General features: G+C 40.8%; 1 protein-coding gene across 1 annotated transcript in view; it reads right to left on the reverse strand.

Annotated features, from left to right (window-relative positions):
* The window catches only part of CACHD1 (cache domain containing 1), a 216,680-nt gene that overhangs the window by 93,755 nt on the left and 98,332 nt on the right, over nucleotides 1-24,593 (reverse strand). Inside the window, exon 3 of the mRNA XM_036257370.1 lies at nucleotides 3,851-3,999. Within this exon, the coding sequence (XP_036113263.1) occupies nucleotides 3,851-3,999 (149 nt within the window). The remainder of the gene's footprint in view (nucleotides 1-3,850; nucleotides 4,000-24,593) is intronic.

Below are 24,593 nucleotides of genomic sequence, written 5' to 3' on the forward strand. Positions count from 1 at the left end.
AATAATTTTTTCTTTAGTTCAAAACCCAACGGACCCTAAATTTATTTTAGATAAGAGATAACGTATGTCACAAACATTACGTTACTGATGCCCATGATAAAAGCGGGTATCTCCTTTGATTAAACTTAATAAGCAAAAAATAAAATGTTCATTATACTACAGGAGTATATAAATAGCATGACAAGTTTTTGTTCAGAACATTAGTGCTTACAAAGTATTTTCACATTGACGTCACTGAATGTTTATGACACCCTGTGAAGTATTCTTTTTTTTTCTTTAATTTTTTGATTTTTTAAATCTTTATTGTTGAATGTATTACAGATGTTCCTCATTTTTCCCTATTGACTCCCTCCTCCCCACTCCCACCTCCCTCCCGCCTTTTCCCACACTATTGTCTGTGTCCATTGGTTATGCATATAAGCTGTTTGGTTTATTTCTTCCCACCCTCCAACCCCTTTCCCTTTGAGGTTTGTCAGTCTAGCAATGAATTTGTACTTCTTAATCCCCTCACCTTTTTCACCCATTCCCCAACCCCCCTGCCATCTGGCAACCAACAAAATGTTCTCTGTATCTATGAGAATGTTTCAGTTCTGCCTGTTCATTTTGTTTGTAGATTCCATTGTCGATAGATATGTATTCATTGCCATTATGTTTGTTCATATATTTTATCTTTTTCTTCAAAAAGACTCTTCATCATTTCATATAATAACGGTTTGGTGGTGATGAACTCCTTTAACTTTTTCTTGTCTGGGAAAGTCTTTATATGGCCATCCATTCTAAATGACAGCTTTGCAGGATAGAGTAATCTTGGTTATAGGTTCTTGCTTTTCATCACTCTGAATATTTCTTGCCACTCCCTTCTGGCCTGCAAAGTTTCTTTTGAGAAATCAACTGACAGCCTTATGGGAACTCCCTTGTAGGTAACTAACTGCTTTTCTCTTGCTGCTTTTAAGATTCTCTCTTTGTCTTGAACCTTTTGCATTTTGATGATGATGTGTCTTGGTGTGGGCCTCTTGGGGTTCATCTTGTTTGGGACTCTCTGTGCTTCCTGGACTTGTATGTCTGTTTCCTTCACCAAGTTAGGAAAGTTTTCTGCCATTATTGTTTCAAATAGGTTTTTGATTTCTTATTCTCTCTCTTCTCCTTCTGGCACCCCCAAGATGCGAATGTTGGCACGCTTGAAGTTGTCCCAGAGGCTCCTTACACTATTCTCATATTTTTGGATTTTTTTTTTCTTTTTGCTGTTCTGATTGGGTGTTTTTGCTTCCTTATATTCCAAATCAATGGTTTGCTTCTTGGATTTACGTACTCTACTATTGAATCTGTGTAAATTATTCTTTTTTCAGTTAATGCCTCCATTTTTGACTGTGTATCCATCATTTCTGACTGGTCCTTTTTTATGCTCTTGAGACCCTCACTAAGTTCATTGAGCATCCTTATAAGCAGTATTTTGAACTCAGCATCTGTTAGGTTGCTTATCTCCATTTTGCTTAGTTCTTTTCTTGGGGTTTTGTTCTGTTCTTTCATTTGGGACCTGTTTCTTTGTCTCCTCATTTTGGCTGCCTCCCTGTGTTTGTTTCTGTGTATTACTTAACAAGTGGTATGGGGCTAGCTGAGACCAGATGCTGCTTGTTTGAAAGAATTTAGGAAAACCTGAAGCAGGATCCAAGACAGGCCAATCCTATGGTTAAGCAAGTGGCAACAGCTTGGGTGGGCCTGAAAGTTGGGGGGGGGGGGTAGGTCCTCAGGGAATTACCAGGGCCGGGCTACCAGTGTCAACCAGGTTGCTGGAGTCCCAGGTATGGCGACTGTCTGCTTCCCCAGGGAAGGGCTCACCAAAGGAACAAAGGCCTCTGACAGCACGTTTGTCCTGGAGAGAGTCCCCTCTCAAGCCCTCGCTCCAATGCCAAACAGCTCAGTTCTTCCCTGTATGTCTCCGGTGCCCCTCGAGCTGCCTCCCCTCCAAGCTTAGAGGGAGAGAGTCCAAGAAGTCTGTGCGCGGGCCCTTTAAGGAGCTGCCTGGGGCTCCAGTCGAGTCATTCTCCCTGAGCCTCAGTTCCTGCTGGTTTTTCCAGCCAGAAGTTATGGGGACTTCTCTTCCTGGCACTGGAACCCTGAGCGGGGCACCTGGTGTGGGACGGGGACCCCTCAGTGCTCAGGGAGGACCTTCCCCACCGAGGTGTCCTCCTGATTTTTATCTGCCACACGTGGGTGTGGGACCAGCCCGTCCACCTCCGCCCCTTCTACTGGTCTTGTTGTGGCTGCTGCTTTAATTCTGTAGTTGTAGGACTTCCATTCAGCTTGATTTCGGCGGTTTTGAATGATGGTTGTTCTGTAGTTTAGTTGTAACTTTGATGTGGTTGTGGGAGGACGTGATACTGCGTTTACCTACGCCGCCATCCTGACCGGAAGTCCTGAAGTATTCTTTATTGCTCCCATTCTCGAGATGAAGGCAGGGTGGTTCAAGGGCATGAAATATCCAAGACCATCTCAGTATTATGTGGGATTCACATGCAGACAGTCTCATTCCAAACTGTCCATTTGATTTAGGGAACCACGGATGTAAGCAGCATTGGGCCACAGCCAGGGTATGCCAGAGAGAAGGCTCATGACAGTATCACATAGGAGAGGAAATAAAATATCTTAGGGATGCCCTGCTACCAGTGTAGGCCACCAAGGAACTCTAACAAGTAAGAACTTACTTGTGGAGGCAAAGCATCATTTAGCCACTAAAAAACTATGTTGCATCCATCCTTTGCATAACCTCCAGGGCATTTATTGAGTGAAAAAAGAAGTAATTATGGTAACATTTACACTCATAATTTTTGAAGTATGTTAACACCTTTTACTCATTCTAAGTAGCCCAGGAAATTGGTATAATAAAGATTGTTATCCACTGATAGAAAACTGAACATAAAAATAAACATTAAGTAACTCGATTAAGATCACAACTAATTAAGGCCAAATCAAATAAAAAATTAAGTTTTTGCCCTGGCTGGTTTGGCTCAGCAGTTGGAGTGTCAGCCTGAGGACCTAAGGGTCGAGGGTTCGATTCCCAGTCAAGGGCATGAACTTGGGCTGCAGGTTTGATCCCCAGCCCCAGTAGGGGTCATGTGTGAGGCAACCAATCTATGTGTCTCTTTCTCTTCCTCCCCCCCACCCTCCCTCCCCTCTATCTAAAGATCAATGGAAAAATATCCCTGGGCAAGGGTTAACAAAAAATAAAAATAAAGAAAATTAAGTTCTTTGTACTTCTTCTAGATAAGTGCTCTTTCCACTACAAACAATTTCCAGCATCACATGACCCTACACTCTCCCAGATATAAACATCACTAGCCAAATAAATAAAAATATCCTCAATCATCCAGATACCAATTCTGTTATAGTATTATCTAAAGCCACATCTCCCTTGGTAGTTTTAATGGTGGGATCTACACTAAAAGAAGAAGTGGGACTTTTAGCTGCTCTTAATCAAAGATGAAAAGCACTCCCTTAAATTAGGCAAATTACCAGAGTCAGCGAGACGACCTTATTCATCACTTACTAGTTGACACATGACAAATGTTTGCAATTTTCTAGACTTAGTCAACTCTGTACTCAAACAATATTTGATACTTCTGAACCTGAATTCCGGTGTGACAAAAGGTAAACAGGAGAGTCCAGGAATTCCCTGGATGTAGAATATTGCACCACACTTCTTTAAAAATTACTTATCTATGTGAGAATAAAGGACTTATTTAAGATAGGAATACTATACACTTTGCAGTAAGCAAACCCAGGTATTTTGCATATGGATGGAAAGCAATTCAATTCCTGGTTTAAACAACAACAAAAAGTATTCAGGTCTTACTCCATCATGGAAGGTGGAATAGTGCAGCAGTCTTGAATGGCCGTGAGGGGAGAGGTCAGGTGAGCTGTATAGGATGCTTCGACAACTTGCTTGTTCCGGTTGACCACATCCAAGTAACGGTTGAACTTCTCTCGGATTTTTTTGGCTAGCTGTAGGACGACAGTGAGCAAAATAAATCAAAAACCCAAGACAATAACTCACTGCACTTTTTCTAATAAGCTAATCCATGTTACAAACAACATGAATTAAAGTTCAGGTCAAACAACACACATCCAAGTCTTATTCCACTGTGTAATTTGAGATTAAAAATTGCAAAATGCCCAGAAGTCACAGAAGGATACTCAGATAACAATCAAATACCGTCTTCTGTCTTAAAATAGAAGATAATACATTACGAACTTTTTTCATGCGCTCAAATTCAAACAGAACAGTACCAATCCGTAAAATGCCTTGCTAGATAATGAGAAACAAAGTGTACTGATATGACTGTCAGTGTGACAGTGGGCGTTGGGAGTTATAAAGCAACAATAATGATTGGAAGGAAACCCCCCCACTACTCATTACTCTGGATTCACATAGATGTTTTCCAGGGGAAAAATACATAAAGGAAAAAAAAGTGACATTTAGTGTCTCATCCTGCACAACTTCAGGGGCAATATCACCGTCTTCCACGCGAAGGGCGAATCCCTGGGGTTGTACAATGCAGACATCACATAAAATAAAATGTATAATTAGAAATACACTCATTTGGTCTGTTATACCTTTAAAATGGACAGATGTCTTTCTTAACTGCTGTGAACAGAACACTTCATCATAATTTACTTTCATGTGGGAATAACAAAAGCAAATGGATAAGCACATTGCTTTTTCCTCCATTGTTCCCATCAAATATCACAGCTTAATTACAGATCTCCAAGGAAAACAGTGTTGTTGTTTTTTCCCCCTTAAACAGAATGTTACCCAAATGAAATGACTGATAGAATTATAGCTAATTGGTTTTGTAGAGCTATTCATTATCAGCACACTAGTGGAGAACTAATCATCTCCTTTGGGTCATGCATCTCACACAATCCAATAGCTTTCAGGCTATGAACATTGAGCCAACTCAAAATATCTTCATTTCTTATTTTTCAAGACAATTTTAAAATTTGATTTCATTCTAATAATATTTGGAAAATTCTATTTCAATTAAATAACTGAGGCTCTCAGCCTTGCTAAATATTGCACAAACTATAAAGTTTAGACAAATTTCTGGACTTAACGAGAGTATTCATGAGCATAATATTTAATTTGATAATGGGCTGTCCAAATCCATTTCAGCATTTTCAAAGGACAAATTTTGTGTCTCAAAAATTAACAAGTCCACCTGCAATTCTATTCCCTGAGCTAGAGTTCTTACTATTAAAGGGAAATGTACATTTTTCTTGCTGGGGTCTTTGCAATAAAATGTAGAGAAACAGTGTAATTTCCCATTTTAATAGAGACCACTGCTAATTTTACCCCGCTAGAGGACAACTGGCAAAGTTTGGGGACAATTTTGGTTGTTGAGATTTGGTAGGGTGCTACCACCATTGTGGGTGGAAGCCAGAATGCACCTAACATTCTACGACACACAGGACAGCTCCATGACCAAGTATAAAACCCAAAATGTCAATACTGCCCCATTTGAGAAAACCTAACATAGAGAAAAATCATAGACAGTTATCCCAATTTGCAATTCAATCAGTCCAAAAACGTTCTTCCAGGGTAGTTCTCCACCCTCCAAATGGGTACCTTATGGAAGAAAAAAATCTAGTAAGTTTCAATAGTTACAAATTCCTACTTTGTTGATTTTCCTTTCTCAAGGTAATGTGAAGGAGGTATCGCACATGCCTCCAGTTCTTGAAAATGTAACCCAAATACATATATAGGACTACTCACTCACTGCCAGATGTGCGGACATGTTTCTTTAAGCAGCAGTTTGCACCACTTAGCAACCCCTATTTCCTAGCCCCTCACATTCAGTGGGTGGCTGAGGAGACAGGGTAGAGTTCCAGCTTAAAACCTAATGTATATTCTCAAAGTGCCCTGCATTCTCCGCTCTTAACACATATTACATACACATCTGGTTAACCCACTAGGCGGTATGACCCGTAAGGGCAAGTACCATTATAAATTTTTGTTCATCTTTTTATCTTCAGCACCTAGCACACTGCCTGGTATTATAGGTACACAAAAAATATTTAATAAGTTAATAAAGGCCAAAAAGAAATTTGATCCCTAAGGCCATCAGCCTTATCTTTTGATCTAAGGATCAATAACCTCTTTAAAAACATGGAGTGCTTATTTTAAAAATATACAACAATATGTATTTCTGGGAACACCAAGACCAAGTTTTATCTTTTCTCTTTAGGTTCTGAAATAAACTAAATATCATGACTTTTCCCACCTACAATTATCAAGAGTACATGTAGTCTATCATTGCCCTATAACAAATGTTCAGTAACAGGATAAAGATAAGGCGTACCTGGGGAATGAAATTCCAAATATCTCCACAAATTCATTTCAAAAGGGAAAATGATATTTGCAATCATTTCTTTCTCTCACATACACAGAAACATACATAAACACTTGAGAGATACCCATATGTTTCTTCTACACATATGGAAAGTTCTAATTAAAAACAAAAAAAAGTTCAGAGCCAGCTAATCATGATATTCTAATCTGGCTCACAGCCTGTTTTTATAGCAGCCAAGAATGACTGTTCCATTTTCAAATGTCTTTTTGTAAAAAAGGCATTTTGTGATACTTAACTATTTGAAATTCAAATTTCAGTGTTTGTGAGTAAAATTCTATTAAAACACAGTCATTCACAAGCCCTAACATGTCCCTAGATAGGAGCCATAATCTCAACAATTTTATAAAAATTGGCTGAACACGCCTCCCCGTTGAGAAGTGGGTCTTAGGTCCCGTCCCTTCTGCCCCCACTGCTTGAATCTGGGTGGGCTTCTGGTGGCTTCTCCCAGCAGAGTGTGGAGAAAGTGACACTACGACTTCTGAGACTAGGTCACAAAGGGCCCCACGCTTCCGCCCGTGCCTCTTGGAATGCTCTCAGCTACCATGCTGTGAAGAGGTCCAAGATACACGGACACCACAGTTAAGTGCCTGGTTGGCAGCTCCCTCGCAGCAAGACCTTGAGTCATCCAGCCCAGGCTCCAGACGTGAGTCAAGAAGCCTCCAGATAATTCCAGCCCTCGGTCTTCCCTGAGGAAGCCCCAGACATCACGGAGCAGACACGAACCTGGCCCAAATTCCTCACCCAAAAAACCCATAGACATAAAGATACAGTTGTTTATGCTACTAAATTTGGGGCAGTTTGTTTTGCAGCAACAAGTACCTGGCACACCCAGGCTAGGCAGAATCCATCCTAAGATAAACACTGAAGCTACACTGGACAAAGCTGCTCAGACCATCAGCACCATCGAGATTAGAGCCTGTGTTACAAACTCGCTGTAAAGAGGTTTCAGGGTTCTTCAGAAAATTGTAACAGCTACTGTATAGTGGTACTTACTATGTAGCAGACACAAGGACCTTACAATGTAAGGATTATCATTTTATAACAATGAGATTATTTTGTGGCCCAAAATTGCAAAATAAGTGAAAGAACCCACTGTCTTATTCAAACTCAGAACTGTCTGGTCTATGAAGCCTGTGTGTTCATCTGCTTAGCTATTGTGCCCCAGAGAAATCAAACTTAAAAGAAGCTGCAGTCCTGGCTGGTTTGGCTCAGTGGTTAGAGCATTAGCCCGTGGACCAAAGAGTCCTGGGTTCAATTCTGGTCAAGGGCACATACCTCAGTTGCGATTCAGTCCTGACCCTGGTTGGGGTCGTGTGAGAGGCAGCCAATTGATGTGTCTCTCTCATATCAACATTTCTCTCTCTCCAACCCACTGTCTCTGAAGGTAAATGGAAAAATAGCCTCAGGTAAGGATTAAAAAAAAAAAGGCTACAAAGGTGGCTTGAAATAAAATATATGGCAGATCACAGACTGTGTGGAATGGAACTTCTGTAGACATAATCAGCCAAGGCACAGAGCTCCAAGAATGTCTGCCTTTGGCCTCCTGGTTAGGGTGGGCCACAAGCTTCATTCCTCATCAGGGGAAGCTATACAGTGCGTGCAGAACCCAGACGCACGTGACAGTGAACAAAAGGTCTCACGCGCAAGCTCTCCCCACTTGGATTCGTGCCTGTCACAGACTCCTCAGCTGTCATGTTGTGACACCCCATCTTGCCGTATTTACGAAAACATAGTAATTGCTAACATTTGCTGAGTGCTAACTCTGTGTGGGGTGCTATTCTAATCACTGTCCATGCATGTTCCAATGAATCCTTCAGAGAACCCTAGGAGGGACACATCTCCACTTTCCAGTAGCAGACACTTAAAGTTAAGTAACTTGCTCAAGGTCACAATGCTGGGAAGTAGTGGAGCTGGGACCCAAACCCAGAAGTGTTCCAACTTCAGAGCCTGATCTTTCGACCTTGATGCAACACTTTGTAATCCACAGGCTGACAGCCCTTCACCCATGTCTGTCCAAACCCACTTAGCAAACGCTCTGAAATTCCTGGAGCAATACCATAAACCACATGCAGTCTTATTACTTTATAAGGATTCCATTTTTAAAATTAACATTTCATTTAGAATTCTTTGTAATTCCTATGAAAATCAAGATGCTAAGGACGTTTAGAACTGCTAAATTCTACCACCAATATGAAAAAATGTCTTCTCCAAAAACAATGCCTACCTGCTATTACCTGATTTACTGGGGTACAAGTTACATCAAATTAACGTAAACTGTGGTAATTACTCCAGGGTGTGTGTTCGTTTGTTTGTAAACTAGACAGAGTGGATGTATTGCTCTGTTCCTTCAGTAAGTGAATTTCAGAATTAATACTGTCCTCCGAATTAATTTATCTACCATCAGTGTCAAGATGAAATTGTAACTCCCATTCACGAGTGAAGAAACCGAGGCATATGGAGCTTAGGGGTCTCCTGCCTCCAGGGGGAGGGCTGGCCTCCCTGACCCTACTGCCTGAGATGACCTCCCTGTGCCCTTCAGACAAGGCACGTGATAGTGACTCACTATGGAAACCTCAACTTACGCTCCACGGCAGGGAGTTTTCTCTCCCTCTGAAAGCAATCTCTTTGAGCGTGTCAACCAAATCCAGGCTGCTCGGCAAGCGTAACAGACTCTATTAGAGTCAAGATAGCCCACAGAGAGATTAAATCCTGACTGCAGCCCTTAAACTGGAGAGGACCGGCTACCATCGCGGACCGTTCCGAGAGACCAGGCAGAGTCTGGGTCTGGACCCTGCCATGATCCCTGCAGACAGAAGAAAACAAAGGACGTCCTCAACCAAAAGCTACAGGTGGACCCACAATCCTCCTCAGTGTAATTAAAAACATTTTTCTTTCCACAGCTCAGCTTTCATCTTTTATCCTTCTTTATCCTCTCCCCTTCATCCCCTAAGGGGTTCCTGAATGCTGATGAGACCACAGGACTAAAACCATCTTGTCATCTTTTGGGTCAATTCTTCGGCTAGCCAACATCCAGCCATGGGTCAAATGATCAGTAGGTACTGCACCGGTCCCCATGGGAACGGATTCTAATTTGTCATCATCTCCAGTGACAACGTTTCATCACAACATCAATGAATTTCTTTCTTGCTGAAATTCCACTTCCCGTAATTTTCCCACAGACAGTCCTGCCATTTGCATACTTCCCCAGAGCCCTTTTTCTAAAGCTCTTTTTACCTTCGCTTTATACTTCTGAAGACTGGGGGTGGGGTGGGCACACAGTTAGAAAAAGGTATAAGAAAACACAAATGCAAAGGCATAGTACACACTTTATTTATGTCTCCTCCCTAAAAGGAAGGGCCGGACGGAGTTCTGAATGTTAGGGAAGGCTTTATTTAAAATACCTAACAATGAAGCTGACAGGCACAGACAGGAAAGGTACCCTAGGGGACCCAAGATTCAGAGCAAAATTCCTATTGAATGCAGAAGAGTTTAACATTTGACATTCAAAAAACCTTTGTGCCGGGATAAGAATTTAATAGCTGACCCCCTGTCCTTCAATTCCATCTGTATTACTCAAGAATAAACCTTTCGCTTTCCAGCAAGTTCTAGGATTTGGTTATTTACACATATGTGACAGAGAAATAATTTTAAGTATAAATAAGCACAAATATTTAACATCTCTGAACATCACACCATGGCATTCCCAAGTTCAAGGAGAAAACATTCTCATTGTTTCATGTTGCACGCTGCACGTGAGCTGTAAGAGATGCTCCACCCTTGCTATTATTTTTATAGTAATAGTTGTACGATTTCAAACAGCTCTCCCAATTACTAGCTGGGGATTTGGGCAAGTTCTTTCACTGCTCTTTAACTTCAGTTTCCTCCTGAGTAAAACAGGAATAATACCCCTTTTTTCAAGGACTAATTGTGATGATCAAAAGAAACAATGAACATATAAAGCACAGCATAAACGAAAAGATTATTTATTGTTATACCCAAGCTCTGGACTAGAAAGTGCCTGTGAGGCTAATAGGGAAATAGTGTGTGTGTGTGTGTGTGTGTGTGTGTGTGTATGTGTGTGTTGGGGGGGCGGTAGGGTGTGTCTAAATTTTCCAATAATAGAGCTATAAGTAATGTTCAGGGCATACCTTAACATTAACAAAAAAAAAAGTCCTAACCTAAGGATATGTTTATTAATTTTTAGAGAGGGAGGAAGGGGGAGAGAGGGAGAGGGAAACATCAATCGGTGGCCTCCCACAGGAGCCCAGAGAGTATGAAACCTGAAATCTAGGTACGCGCCTGGGTGAGGAATTGAACCCGAAACCTTTTTGGTGTACGGGACGATGCTCCAATTGAGCCACTGGCCTAGGGCTGAACATTAACCATTTTATTCATTTAACTCATCCTCATGCTTCATCCTCCAGGGGAAACCTGGTACAGAGTCTTGGGTGGGGGTGGGGGAAACATTTTTTTCTTAGATGAACAGCAAAATGGCAAAAGGGGGCTTAAGCTTTGGAGTCAAATAAATCTGAGTTAAATCCAGCTCTATCATTTACTAGCTAAAGAGAACCAGGCAAATTTTTTCTCTAAACCTCAACTTAATTACCTCTAAACTGGAAATAGTTGCTTTATGATGTTGCTTGAGAAATAAGAGATAAAAGGTTTGTACAGTGTGTAGCAGAGTGTCTAACAGACGGTAAGTGCCCAATAAATGGTAGTGGCTGTTGTTTTACTACTGTTGTTATTGCAGCTGTTGCTATTGTCTGGCGGCGCTGACGTATTCACCCAGGTCCTCTGCGTGGAGATCCCAAGAACATATTTTGGCAACTGGAGAGGCGTCAGGATGGATGTGCCCGCAGTGGGCTATGACCTTCCCAGGCTGTCAGTGCTTCTTCCAGAGCACTGTCCCACCGGCCACATGCCGACAGTCCCAGGTTGCTAGGGAGTCTTTTGGGATCCTCTCTTCCTAATCTTAAGGGTCCAATAATGACTTTCCTCTTATGTAACATTTTACCATTTTAAAGCATTTCACAGGACCTGTCTCTGTGCCTTCCAATAACCCTGAGGGCTGGGCAGAGAAGGTATCCCCCACCCCTGCTTTTTTTACCATCAGAAAATCAAGGCTCAGGGGTGTGCCCAAACTCACACAGATAAATGCAGAAAACAGAGAGACAATTTCTTCTCATCCCTACTCTATTCTCTTTCTGCTACAAGCTCCGCCCAGTTACAGAAAAAAGGAACCCTCCCAGATCAAATCAGTTAAGTTCCACTCATTCTTCCCAGCACCTGCTCAGCTTTGACCTCTTTGAAAGCTTGTTAGACCCTTCTTTGCAAAAACTGCCGAGGACTCGCCACCTGTGCCACTTAGACCCCTATTCACACTGTTGATCTTTCCTCATTTAAGGATTCAACTTCCCCCCCAATGAACCAATTTATTGACTGCTGACTCTTGTGTCGGGCACTTTGAAAGTGCAACTTTACACGACGGCTTTTAATCTGCATAACCCTTGGTAATTGCTACATGCTATTTTTGGAGATGGTTCTGATAGACTGACTTGCCCAAGGTCACTCAGCTAGTAAACAGATTAGATCAAATGCATACTCAGGACCACTGCACTGGGCATTTTTATTTAGCATAGTGCCTTGCATCCAGAAGAGACTTGAAAGTATTCATTACTGTGTTTGGTCCCCATACGATTTACTATTATTTGCCATACTGGAAAAACCTGCTTCCCATTCTAGAAAAGGGCAGATAACCTATGAATATTGCTTATATCTGGTTCAAGCCAATGAGACATTCTAGGCTTGTTTAGTTCCCTATTCCGACCTGCCTCTGGGGTACTATCCACTGCTCTGAAGTAGGTCTTGCTGACACAAAGGACATCAGTCCTGAAGGCAATGGGCCCCAGTTGTGATGTGGTTGCTGTTGGTTTGGGCTTCATGAAATCACTCAGCGGAGCGGAGCCTGGGCTTGACAGATGAAGACCAGAGACAGAAGAGGCTTCGGGACGGTCTGAGGGGAGTGTGGGAGCAGCACATCCAGTGGAGAAGCGGGGCAGCTGCTGACAGATGAACTGCAGTGGACCAGGAAGATTTATGTGCAAGGCTGCCTGGGCTCCAGGGTCACACACCCACCCGGTGAGAGGTGAGGCCCCTGTGGCTGGGCTGGGAGGAGGGCAATGGAAAAAGCAGAAAGCATGTGCTGACATGCCAGAGAACCAGGAGAGGCTAGGCTCTGGGAAGTGGTGGAGAGTGGCAGCTTCTCTCTTTCAGCAGAAGGCAAGGTTTGCTTTAAAGGTTACAGTGGGGTTTGATTTGGGCAGCGGTTTGTATTAGGTCTTCCAGGAGGGTCATGGAAACCACACCTATGTCTCCCGAAAGCCAAGGTTATCAAGTCAAGGGCTCCATGGGCTCTTGCCCTGGTTTTCACCCCACTCTACCCTTCACAACCAGTCATAACAAAAGAAACAAAGGGAAGGGCAGGCTTCAACCCCTTCTCCTCACGCCACTAACAGGAGCCCCTGCACGGAGGCAGGGGTGGGGAACCTCTTTCCTGCCAAGAGCCATTTGGATGTTTGTAACATTTGTGGGCCACACAAAATGATCAGCTTAAAAATGAGGCTGTTAACTAAACACACCTCGGATCAAGATGAGTGGGGAACCATCCCAATAAACACATTTTGGATTAAAAAAAAAAAAAGGCTGCTATATTTGGTCAGGCTAATGTGGTGAGGCGCGTGATGTTAGCTGGTGTTGACTTTGCGGGCCTTATCCGGCCCTCGGGACGGACGTTCCCCACCCCTGTGTGACCACAATAAGCAAGTGCCCAGGCCTTGAAAGTTTACAGCCTGTTGCTTCACAAGGAAAAAGAAGCTCAACCCAGTCTTGACCTTACAAAGAATTAAGGGGTTGAGAGAGTGGCTGAGTGGGGGAGAGGCAGGAGCCACAGGATATAGAATAATTAATCTCTCATTTTTTTTTTTTATCCTCACCTGAGGACATTTTTCCATTTTTTGTACAGACAGAGTGGGAGGGAGAGAGAGGAAGAGAGAGAGAGGGAAACATCGATGTGAAAGGGACACATCGAGTGGCTGCCACCCGCACGACCAACCAGGGCCGGGGACAAACTGCAACCGAGGTACATGCCCTTAGCGGGAACCGAACCCGGGTCTCTCCGGACCGCAAGCGGACGCTCTAACCACTGAGCAAAACCGGCCAGGGCTAATCTCTCATTTAATTCACAACCTTTGAGATAAGTTTGTGTAAGGTATTAATCAAGGAGGAAAGGGGGGAAATTCTCTGGGTTCATGCATTTAGGAATTCACTGGTGGCCTTTGAAGGACACAATTGTGGCAAAGGAAAGAAAACCCGGTCCCTTTACTCTTACCATGGAAATCTCTTATTTAGAATACAAATATCGGTACAAAACTATAAACACCAAGTGTAACTTAAAAGCATCCCAAGTAATGGGGGGCCGCTGGAGGAAGCCAAGACCAGTTGGGAGGGCTCTGGGAACAGCGGGTTCTCTGGCCCAGACTCCTTTCCCCACACCCCATGCAAATACTGCCTCATCTTGAACCTCTCTGGTAACCTGGGCCACAGCCTGGCACCCTGCAGGGACCCCGGAAATGTTTTCTGTATAAATGAAGGACGAAACCGGACCTACCCTCCAGTTAGAGGCTAACTGACCAGAGTGTTTTAGGGTTCTTCACGGGTTCTTTGAGAGCATATTGATCAAATACTTGCCAGCAAGTATCAAATAACTCCGCAATGAAGTAGAAAGATGTCACTGGCAGGGACACAAAAATCTGCTGTCCCTAATGACTTCCTTACCCTCAGCTTGGCTAATAACTTATTTATTTATTTTTTTATCCTCACCCGAGGACATTTTTCCATTTTTTGTTCAGATAAAGTCGGAGGGAGGGAGAGGGAGAGAGGGAGGGAGAGAGAGAAAGTGACAGAGAGAGAGAAACATCGATGTGAAAGGGACACATCGAGTGGCTGCCACCCACATGACCAACCAGGGCTGGGGACAAACTGCAACCGAGGTACATGCCCTTAGCGGGAACCGAACCCAGGTCTCTCTGGACCGCGAGCTGACGCTCTAAGCGCTGAGCCAAACCGGCCAGGGCTTGGCTAATAACTTATTAAATCCAGTTCCTGTAAGGACAATCCTGAGACACAATAAAAAGAGAAAAACTAGGTATTTCCATTTTTCCTTTCTTAATATCTTGTTAACGTGTCTTACTTTTCCCATGGGAGACAATACGGACTGTGCCATTTGAGGCCGTCATTGACGCACAGCCCTTGTAGTGGTCGCAGAGCTCAGTTATACCAGGATAACGTCGCTCCTCGTTCCACTGCCAAACGCAAGTCAGTGCAAGACACGCCGCGCAGTGCATTTCACGTCTGGAGCAACACAGGTTCACAACACAGATTCCCTTTCGAACTGGGAGAAAATAACAGTACAAGAGAAAGCATCTTATAAACAAACCCTTGATTTCTTCAGCCGTGGAAACTGGCGTGGACTAGCCATAACCATCCGAGTCTGGAGCCTGACAACTGTCGGGCAGGAGCCGGTCTCTCCTTGTCCTGCCTTCACACAGCGAAGCCAGCTGGTAACGTGCTTCTCTCAGGACATCCAACAGGCCCTTCGTGGCTTCAGTTTCAAGATACTTGAGTAGTGGCAAAGCAGCCCCTGAGATCTAGGGGCCTGTGGAATGCAGGCATATAACTCTAAGTACTAATACAGAGGTTCATTTTTTTTTTTTTTTTTTGTAATGAGGGAAAACAACCCTCACGCAGATCAATTAGATGAGGTGCAACTGTTCAATGCTAGCAGGAAACGCACTGCTATTAAGACTTACTAGAAACAACAACACAAGTAATGTTTCCCATGTGGGTCCCAAACCAGAGGAATGAGGATATTTGCCTCGACCACAACAATTTGATTATATCCTCCTCTGAACTATTCTGTGTGTTCCCTTGCCAAGCTGCATCTGATATCCTTCTCCAACCCACAGTTGGATTTAGCAAGGTCTTCTCATCCCCGATCTGATGACAGGGAGCGTTGCAAACAGAAGAACCAGGGCATGTCTGCTCTCCATTGGCTGTCTGGTTCTAGAGAGTTCACTGCTAACACCTTCCCCTAGAGGGTGGTGCCTGACATGGGTGTCAGCAGATGTGACAGTGACACTTCTCGATGACTGTGAGGATGAACCAGCGTGTACTTTGCAGCATATACAAGGACTAAAGGCTGCTTAACTAACAACCACTGTGAATGCCCATGAACAGCGATTTCAACATGATCCCTGCCTGCCCAGTTTTCTAATATTAAAATAATTTGTAATTTTTGGTAAGCTTCCAAGGTGATACCATGTGTTATTTCATGGGTTGAGATTTTCAAAGCATTTAGCCAATCCAGGAGTTCTTGATATTAGCAGCAATTAATTCCTCCACATTATTACAAGTATTTCCTTTTGTACCAAAGAATGTGTTAGGGATGAGTTGGTCCCTGCTCATAAGTTTCTCAGCGGATTTTGGAATACACTCTGAGCTGTTTCTGTTTATGCATTCTGCCAGTGCAGATAACTTGAAATTACTTTATTTTTCTAGTAGGAGCAGCAGTTTTGAGTGGGGAATGAAGCTGGAACCGGGGGTGTCGAGATTTGGAAAGATCTTGGCTGTACCTTTTCACCAGCATTTCTGAGTACTCTCCAACCCTGAGATACTGGAAATGTGTATAAAATGAGCTTGTTTCCATTTTTGGTGGAATGTTCATTTCTCATAATGAAGTCTTCCTGGCCTTTCGAATGACAACTCAATTTATTCCCTTCCAGTTAAATTAAGCTTTCAGGGCTTGAGTCAGAAGCTCAGGGTCTGCCCCGCTGGAAGAAGGCATGTGTACACATATGAACTGCAGTTATGTGAAAGCTTCAGTTCCAGCTGGAGCCGGGCGAGAGGCATGGTGGGAGCTCACATGTCTTTTCCTGCCTGGCCCCCAGGCCCCACCCGCCCCTGCGTGGCTGCAGCCTCTGCTCCAGCTGTGCCGACCCAGAGCACTCCCTGCCCCCCTGCCCTGCTGGTGGGAAATCAGTACCAGCCCCTTCATTCGTTCCCTTACAAACAGTGGAACACAAGGTGTGGGAACTAGGGAGTAAGGAAATAAAGTATTCTGGGTCTTCCCAAAACACCACCACCACCAAAAAAAAAACACAAAAAAACCCCACCCTAGAATTGTCAAGCCTAAAGTATTAGTGTGTGGTGGTGGTGAGAGATAAAAGATTTCCATCTTCTATCATTGGTATAGGTGTGTCTATACAAATGTAAAAATAAACACTGTTATAAATACTATAAATATGTGCATAGAATACAATAGATATGTAAACAATAGATACATACTGCATTTTTATGTGTTCAAAGGGAGTATATTATACAGAGTGTGTGAGTGCACGGGAGTGGGTGGGGGGTTGTAAGCAGGATTATCTCAGTTTATCTCGACACCAGGCACATACATTGGCTAATAATGTACAGTGTGTAACCTTGAGGTCAGCTGGTCTATATTTAGTACAAAGCTCTCCTGCAAGCACACACACATACTTTAACTTCCAAATGCTATATACAAGCACGCAGAACGTATGCTACACATATTTTTTTCTTTAAAATCTAAACAAGATAGTCAACTACTTTAAATTCAAAATGGCTATTTATTCAACAGGGAGATAGGCGGCTGTCAGACGGCTTCCCCCCAAGACGCTGGTGAGCAGTTCTCCACGTCTCCTCGTCCTGTCAAAGAGAACCTCAGGGTTCGGACAGGGAGCTCCGGGTTTGCTACGTTCTTCAGGGAAACCACACCAACAAAAGCTTTACCAACCACAGTTCTGCGTGAAGGATGCCAGAGTTATCAACTTGTACTCGTGTGTGACAGAAAGGAAGCTCACTATGTTATGCTTTAATCCCACTTACTAGCCGACAGCTGTAATTACTCACTCACTCCATTAGCTGAAAGTTCTTATTTAGGGGGTACTATTTACAAAACCAAAAAGAGAAAGAAGAGAAAAACAACCAAACACAACCAAAAATATCAATCGCCCATAGAAATTCCACAATGACACAAATTAGAACTAACCGCCTTAAGTTGTGTTAATAGTGGAGTGATGATAAATTGAGAGAAAGACAAAAAGAGTCTTCAAATAAATCAAGGACTTCATTTGTTTTTATACCGTGTTTATGTTCCTGCAGGATGATCCATTAGTATTTGAATGGCCTTCCTCATAAGGTGCAACTTACATCTCTTTGACTTACTAGAGCTAGAAGCACCCCCACCACTGTTCTGCCCACGTCAACTGAGCATTTAAACTCCACCTTTTCCTCATTTAGCAGCTGAGTTTTCAACATAGTACTTACAATGTTTAGACATATTATTTATATTACTTTGGTTGATGCGCAGTACTCTCAGGAGAGAATAAACCACCTTCAATTAAAAAATTGAAAAATGTAGAAAAATTGGCAGCAGAAACGGTATAAAAAGTAACATAGCACAGTGGTTAAGAACATGAGGTGACACCACGTTGATTAAAATCCTGGTCCCACCTATCACCTAATTCAAGAATGATTTGGGGAATGGATTACAGACAAAACCATAAAACTCCCAGAAGAAAACATAGGCAGTAAACTCTCTGACATGATCTTAGCAATATATTCTTGGCTGTATCTCCTCGGGCAAAGCAAAAATAAACAAATGGAACTGCATCAAACTAAAAAGCTTTTGCACAGTGATGGAAACCATCAACAAGAGGAAAAGGCAATCTATTTCATGGGAGAAGATATCTCCAATGGATATATCTGATAAAAGATTAACATCCAAAATATGTAAAGAATTCATACAACTCAACATCAAAAAAACAAAGGATCCAATTTAAAAATGGGCAGAAGACCTAAATAGATATTTCTCCAAAGAAGATACACAGATGGACAACAGAAACATGAAAAGCTGCTCAATATCACTAATCAGGGAAATGCTAATCAAAAGCACAATAAGATATCACCTCACAAACGTCAGCCTGGTTATTATCAAAAAGACAACAAATGACAAGAATTGGCAATGATGTGAAGAAAAGGGAACCCTCATGCACTGTTAGTGTAGCCACTGTGGAAAGCAGTATGAAGATGCTTCAAAAAAAATTGTAAAAAGAACTACGTAGACCCAGCAATTCTATTTCTGGGTATTTATCCAAAGAAAACAAAAACAATGATTCTACAAGATATATGCACCCCTACGTTCATTGCAGTATTGTTTACAATAGCCAAGATACAGATACAACTGAGGGGTCCATCCATAGATGAATGGATAAAGATGTGGTATATATACACAATAGACTGTTACTTAGCTATAAAAAAGAATGAAATCTTACCATGTGTGACAATATGGATTGACCTAGATAGTATTATGTTAAGTGAAATGTCTGACAGAGAAAGACAAATACCATATGACATATGAAATCTAAAAAACAAAATAAACAAATCAACAAAGCAAAACAGAAACAAACCCATACAGAGAACAAACTGATGGTTGCCACAGGAGAAGAGGGTGGAGGATTAGAAAAAAGACAAGAAAATTAAAAAGTACAGCCCTGGCCAGTTTGGCTCAGCGGTTAGAGCATCAGCCCATGGACCAAAGACTCGCGGGTTCAATTCTGGTCAAGGGCACGTACTTCAATTGCAGTTGGTCCCCTGCAACCGGTTTATATGTCTCTCACACATCAATGTTTCTCTCTCTACCCCCTCTCCCTTTCTCCCTCCATCCCATGCTATCTAAAGATAAACAGAAAAATATCCTTGGGTGATGATTAAAAAAAAAAAAAGAAGTACAACCTTCCAGTTATAAAGTAAGTCACGGGAATGTAATGTTCAGCATAGGGAATAGGGTCAATAATATCATAACAACTATGTATGGTAACAATGGTTATTAGACATATTGTGATCACTTTGTAAGATATAGGAATATTGAATCACTATGTTGAACACCTGAAACTAATATCATATTGCATGCCAACTATAATTAAAAATAAATTTAAAACATTTAAATGAAGGCATCTGAGCTTTCTAATGATTAAAAATAGAATAACTTTGAGAAAATACTTAATATACCTGAGTCTCAATTTCTTGGCTCTAAAACAGGGAGAGAAACTATATTTGTATCACAGGGTTGTGGTAAAAATTTAATGGGATAACTCACACGAAGCAGTATTTGTTCAATAAACATAAACTATCATGTCAAATAAATAATCTTTTACAAAATATAACACAAAGTACGTACATACTAGTTCTTGTTCTCATTCCGCATACATTAAAATTTTAGAAAAACATACATTATTTGAACATAACCAAAAAGTACTAGCACACTGAATGGGATCCATCGTTTATTTGGACCACCATTCTGCCTCTCACAGGTGCTCAAAGAGGGCATTTCTGTCCTCCAAGGCATCACCTGCAAAAGATCAGCAAGATATACCAAATGAGAACACGTCTCCTGTGGTTTAACTAAGTCTTGGGATGAGCTCTTCGTTTTTCTTTCTGCAAAGCCAAGTACATAGCAATTCCTCCACAAATGTTTGCTGAATTCATCAACTGCCAACCACTTACCAGAGGTATGAGGGAACCTAATTTGCATTTTTGGAAGAAATAACAAATACCAAAAATTTTCTCTCTACTATAAAAACATTAATTTAGTATTTTCTTACTCCTTCCAAAGTTTAAGGAGTATCCTCTAAACACAATATTTTTGCATTTCTTTTTAAACAAACTCAAAGTCAACCCTGCAGGATTTTCTTTGGGGAAAGCATCATGATGTAGTGTAATGATTTATAAATCTTTTCTTTTGTGAAAGTGATATCCCATTTAAAGAAACAACAACAAGAAACCTCATACTAAACTCCAATACATTAACCAAGTAAGGTGAATTGTTAAAAAAGGAAACAGAAGAAGAACAGAATCTGGTCCTTTATGTCCTGTAACAGTCTCTGCAATATTCGCTCCATCCCTTGCCCAGAACTTTAGGAAACAAAATTTTGAACATATATAGGGGAACTTTGAACCTAAACAGGTTCTCCAATATATATTAATTAGTAATATATATTCAATAAGTGATGCTAGTTATTCAAAATCAGGTTCTCTAATAAATATTAATTAGTAATATATATTCAATAAGTGATGCTAGTTATTATCACAGCCAATACAATATAAACAAAGAAAGCACAAAGTTAGGATTAAAAATTCTGTCTCAACTATGTTAGCACTTTCGTGAGGCCTTAACCACTTAGAATATCTCTCTGAGATACAGTTTTCTCATATGGAAAATGACTGAACAATACCTGCCCTTTTTACAGTGTCATTAAATGGATAAAATGAGAAAGTACACATGGAAACACTAAGAGAATAGAGAATCACATAAATATTACAACTACAATATCTCCTCTTATCCAGTGGTTCTCAAACTTCCTAATGCCGCGACCCTTTAATACAGTTCCTCATATTGTGGTAACCCCCAACATTAAAAGTATTTTCGTTGCTACTTCATAACTTCATAAATGTAATTTTCCTACTGTTATGTCTTAGGCAACCCCTGTGAAAGGGTTGTTTGACCCCCAGAGGGGTTGCAACCCACAGGTTGAGAACCGCTATTATACTATCTTTCCAAACAACAGGCTATCATATCCTATCTTATTAACAAGGCATCCTGAGATTTGATAGGTAGTCCAGAGAGAGGATTTTCTAAAATAAAAAAAAAATAACTTCTCTTCTGGAGAGTCAGGCCAAGAACAGTAAGAGCTGTAACAGACCTAGATTGATTTCCAATCAAGGAAATCTAAACACTAACCAGCCAAACTTGCTGGGGCTGTGGTTTGAGAGAACAGTCATTTGTTTGCTCTGATCCTTGGTTGATTCATTATAATTCCCCACCTGGGCAGCTTCAATACCTCTCAACCTTTCTTTTGCCTTCCTACAGGTTTAGTGCCTTTATTCACTCATTTGACAAACATTTAATGAATACTTACAATAAACAAAGAGCCAAGTGTAGATTTGGGTAACCGGGACTCAGCCTAAACAAACCCCCTGGGAACACATGGGGGAAAGGTTGGGGGCAAACTAAATCCATCCATCCCACCTCCAGGACTCCTCCAGTCTGGACAAGTCTGAGCCTTGAACATACTTCACTAGGTAATTGTAAACAAAATGAGAGCCTTCAGGCTACCCCACACTAGATTATACTTGGCAAGGCAACGCCAAAACAAATCCAGATCCTGAAAATACGAATATTGAGAGGCAAGAGTTATCTCCAGTCATTTTTTTTTCAACCAATATTTACTAACCGCCTGCCTAGTACCAGACTCAGGAAGCCGTTAGTCAAAGGCAAGATTCCGAAGTGTTCAGCTCTTCACCTCTTCTTGTCTAACCATTGTCCCTTTCCTCACTGTGGTCCAGTGCATAGTTTAACAAGACACCTAAACTTGCCTACGGTGGAGTGTCTTGAGTAGAAACACAAGAGTTAATATAGATGCAAAGCCAATATAAATCCCGTGTCCAGTCTCACATTTCTCAACTATTTAAAGGTCCCACTAGGCCCTCCCAGGGCCTTTCTGGGATCATTCTCATTTGGAAAGTCTCCTTCTAAAAAAGTTTACAGATCTTTCCTTCTAGGCATAAGTTACTTAAGAGGATTAAATAACAGCCTAAGAATAGCAATCATCTCACTAGTGTACCTTTATATTTATACTCGACTACTGCCGTCTATTTAGTATCCTGAAAGCAGAACACAAAATACTGAAAGCCTACCCTGAGCCAACCACACAGTCTTTCAAACAATCTTGCAAATAAACTATTGTTCACATTTTATAGATGAAACTGACATAGACACTAAGCCAAATGTCATGCCAAAAGTCAAACAGATAGTCAATGACAGAATCCTGTCTGGAACTCATATTTGCGAATCGAAAAGTGAAGTTTTTAAATTCTCCATCCCAAGCTACAAGGGGGCTGTCCAACAAAGAATGGGAGAGAGTTTCCTAATCTTTCTGGCTTTGTGCCCATGGTCTCTGAGGTCCCTTCCAGCTTTAAAATCCTAAAACATCATGCTAGTCAGGACTGATTCTTTACCTTTTAGCACATAAAGCACCACCACTTTAAGAGCTATTTAATGGAGCCCACAAGTAAATTGTTTTACTACAGAATATCTTTCTTCTCCTATGAATAAAGGTATATAATTTTGTACAAGATCTTATTTTGTTTTTCAGATGGCTCCTAATCCACTGCTTTCCATTGGTCCAAATTCCTCATAACTGGGGTCTCGAATTCATATTTATATAAAAGAATAATTTGGAATATTTACATCTAGTAAGCATCCATTTATTATAAAACCAATGTTTCTCCATTTACTATGTCCCAGTAAATGGTATTTGGTGAAATGAAACATTAAACTTTAAATCAAGCAGGTAGGATTGTAAACATCAATAATGTATAAAAAGAATTAAGAAAAACTAGACTTCTATCAGAATGTATTTTAAATGCTAGAGTGTTTTGAAACACCAATTGGGGCAAAAAACTCAGGTCTCTGAACTATACATGCATGACATAAACTATATCTAAATAAACAAACTGAGCTGAAATTTGAGATGCTGATGCAGATACAAATTAGACATTTGTGTCCAATCAAGTTAATTGACTATTAAAACAAACAAAATAATCACACTCCTCAAAGGAATATACAAAATCCAAAGTTTTTCACAATCTCCAATTTTTTTGACATATAAAGAAAAAGCAAAGTGTGGCCTATTCTCAAGAGAAAAGGCAATCAACAGAGATCAACTTAAAAAATTGACGGATGTTAGAATTAGCAAACAGGATTCTAAAGCAGTTATTATAACTGTGCTCAAGGATACAAAGAAAAATATACTCACAATGAACTGAAAAGAGAAAAGTCTTAGTAGAGAAATAGAAAATTAAAAAGAAACAAATGGAAACCCTAGAGCTTAAAAATACAATATCAGAACATTTAAAATTACATCTGAAAAGGTTAACCACAGAAGGAAGATAATAGGAGTGAAGTTAAAGGTAGACCAATAAAATGATCTGATCTGAAGGTCAGAGGAGAAAAATATGAAAAGAATAAGAGGAGAGGGCACTTGTGGTAATATCAGAAAATCTAGCATACATATAAATGGAATCCCAGAAGGAGAACACAGAATGATAGAAAAAAAAAAAAAATTAAATAAATAATGGTCAGAAGTTCCCAAATTTAATGAAAGACATAATACATAGATTCAGAAAGCGCAACAAATAATAAGCAGGATAGATATGAAGATGCGTATGTTTAGCCAGTCACAGTGAAATTGTTGAAAACCAAAGACAGAGAGAAAAATCTTGAAAGCTGCCAAGGGGTAGAGGTGGGATGATGAGACAGCATAGAGAATAACAACTTTAACTGACTTCTCATAAAAAACTATGAAGTCCAATACACAGTGGAACATCATTAAAAAACCGCCAATTCAAAATTCAGTCTCAAGCCATAACATCTTTTAAGAGAAAAGACAAAACAGAGACACTGTCTGAGTAAATATCATAAAAAACTAATATAATTTGTCACAGGGAAATCTGTACGACAAGTAAATGTTAAAGGAATTCTTCAGACTCAGTATCAGTTAGTATCTTTAAAAAGAAATGATGGGCACTGAAAATGGTAAAAATAATCGGATTTATTTTTCTAATTAGTTAAATTTAATTTATTAAATTGATACGACAGTTTAAAGCAAAAACAAGAACACACCTGTGCAGTTTGTAGTATCTGTAGACGTAACAGATATGATAACCTAGCATAAAGAACAGTCAAGGGGAAATGGATCTATAAAGGTAGGAGGGTTCCATGTTTTACATAGTGATAAAATAGTAACTCTAAACAGACGGAAATGAGTTAAGGATATATAATTTCTAGAGTATACACTTAAATATGTAAAGAAATATAACTAAAAATAAAATATATTGACAATTTTTTTAAATATTCAAAAATCCAAGAGGGTAGGGAAGGAGGAACTAAGAAACAAAAACCCGAGGAGAAAATGGAAAACAATGTAATCGTTGACCCAAGTCCAACAATCAAACTTAATATTAACTGACCAAATAACATATTCCCAA

Source organism: Molossus molossus, unplaced genomic scaffold, assembly GCF_014108415.1.
Source record: "Molossus molossus isolate mMolMol1 unplaced genomic scaffold, mMolMol1.p scaffold_m16_p_12, whole genome shotgun sequence".
Taxonomy (NCBI): Eukaryota; Metazoa; Chordata; class Mammalia; order Chiroptera; family Molossidae; genus Molossus; species Molossus molossus.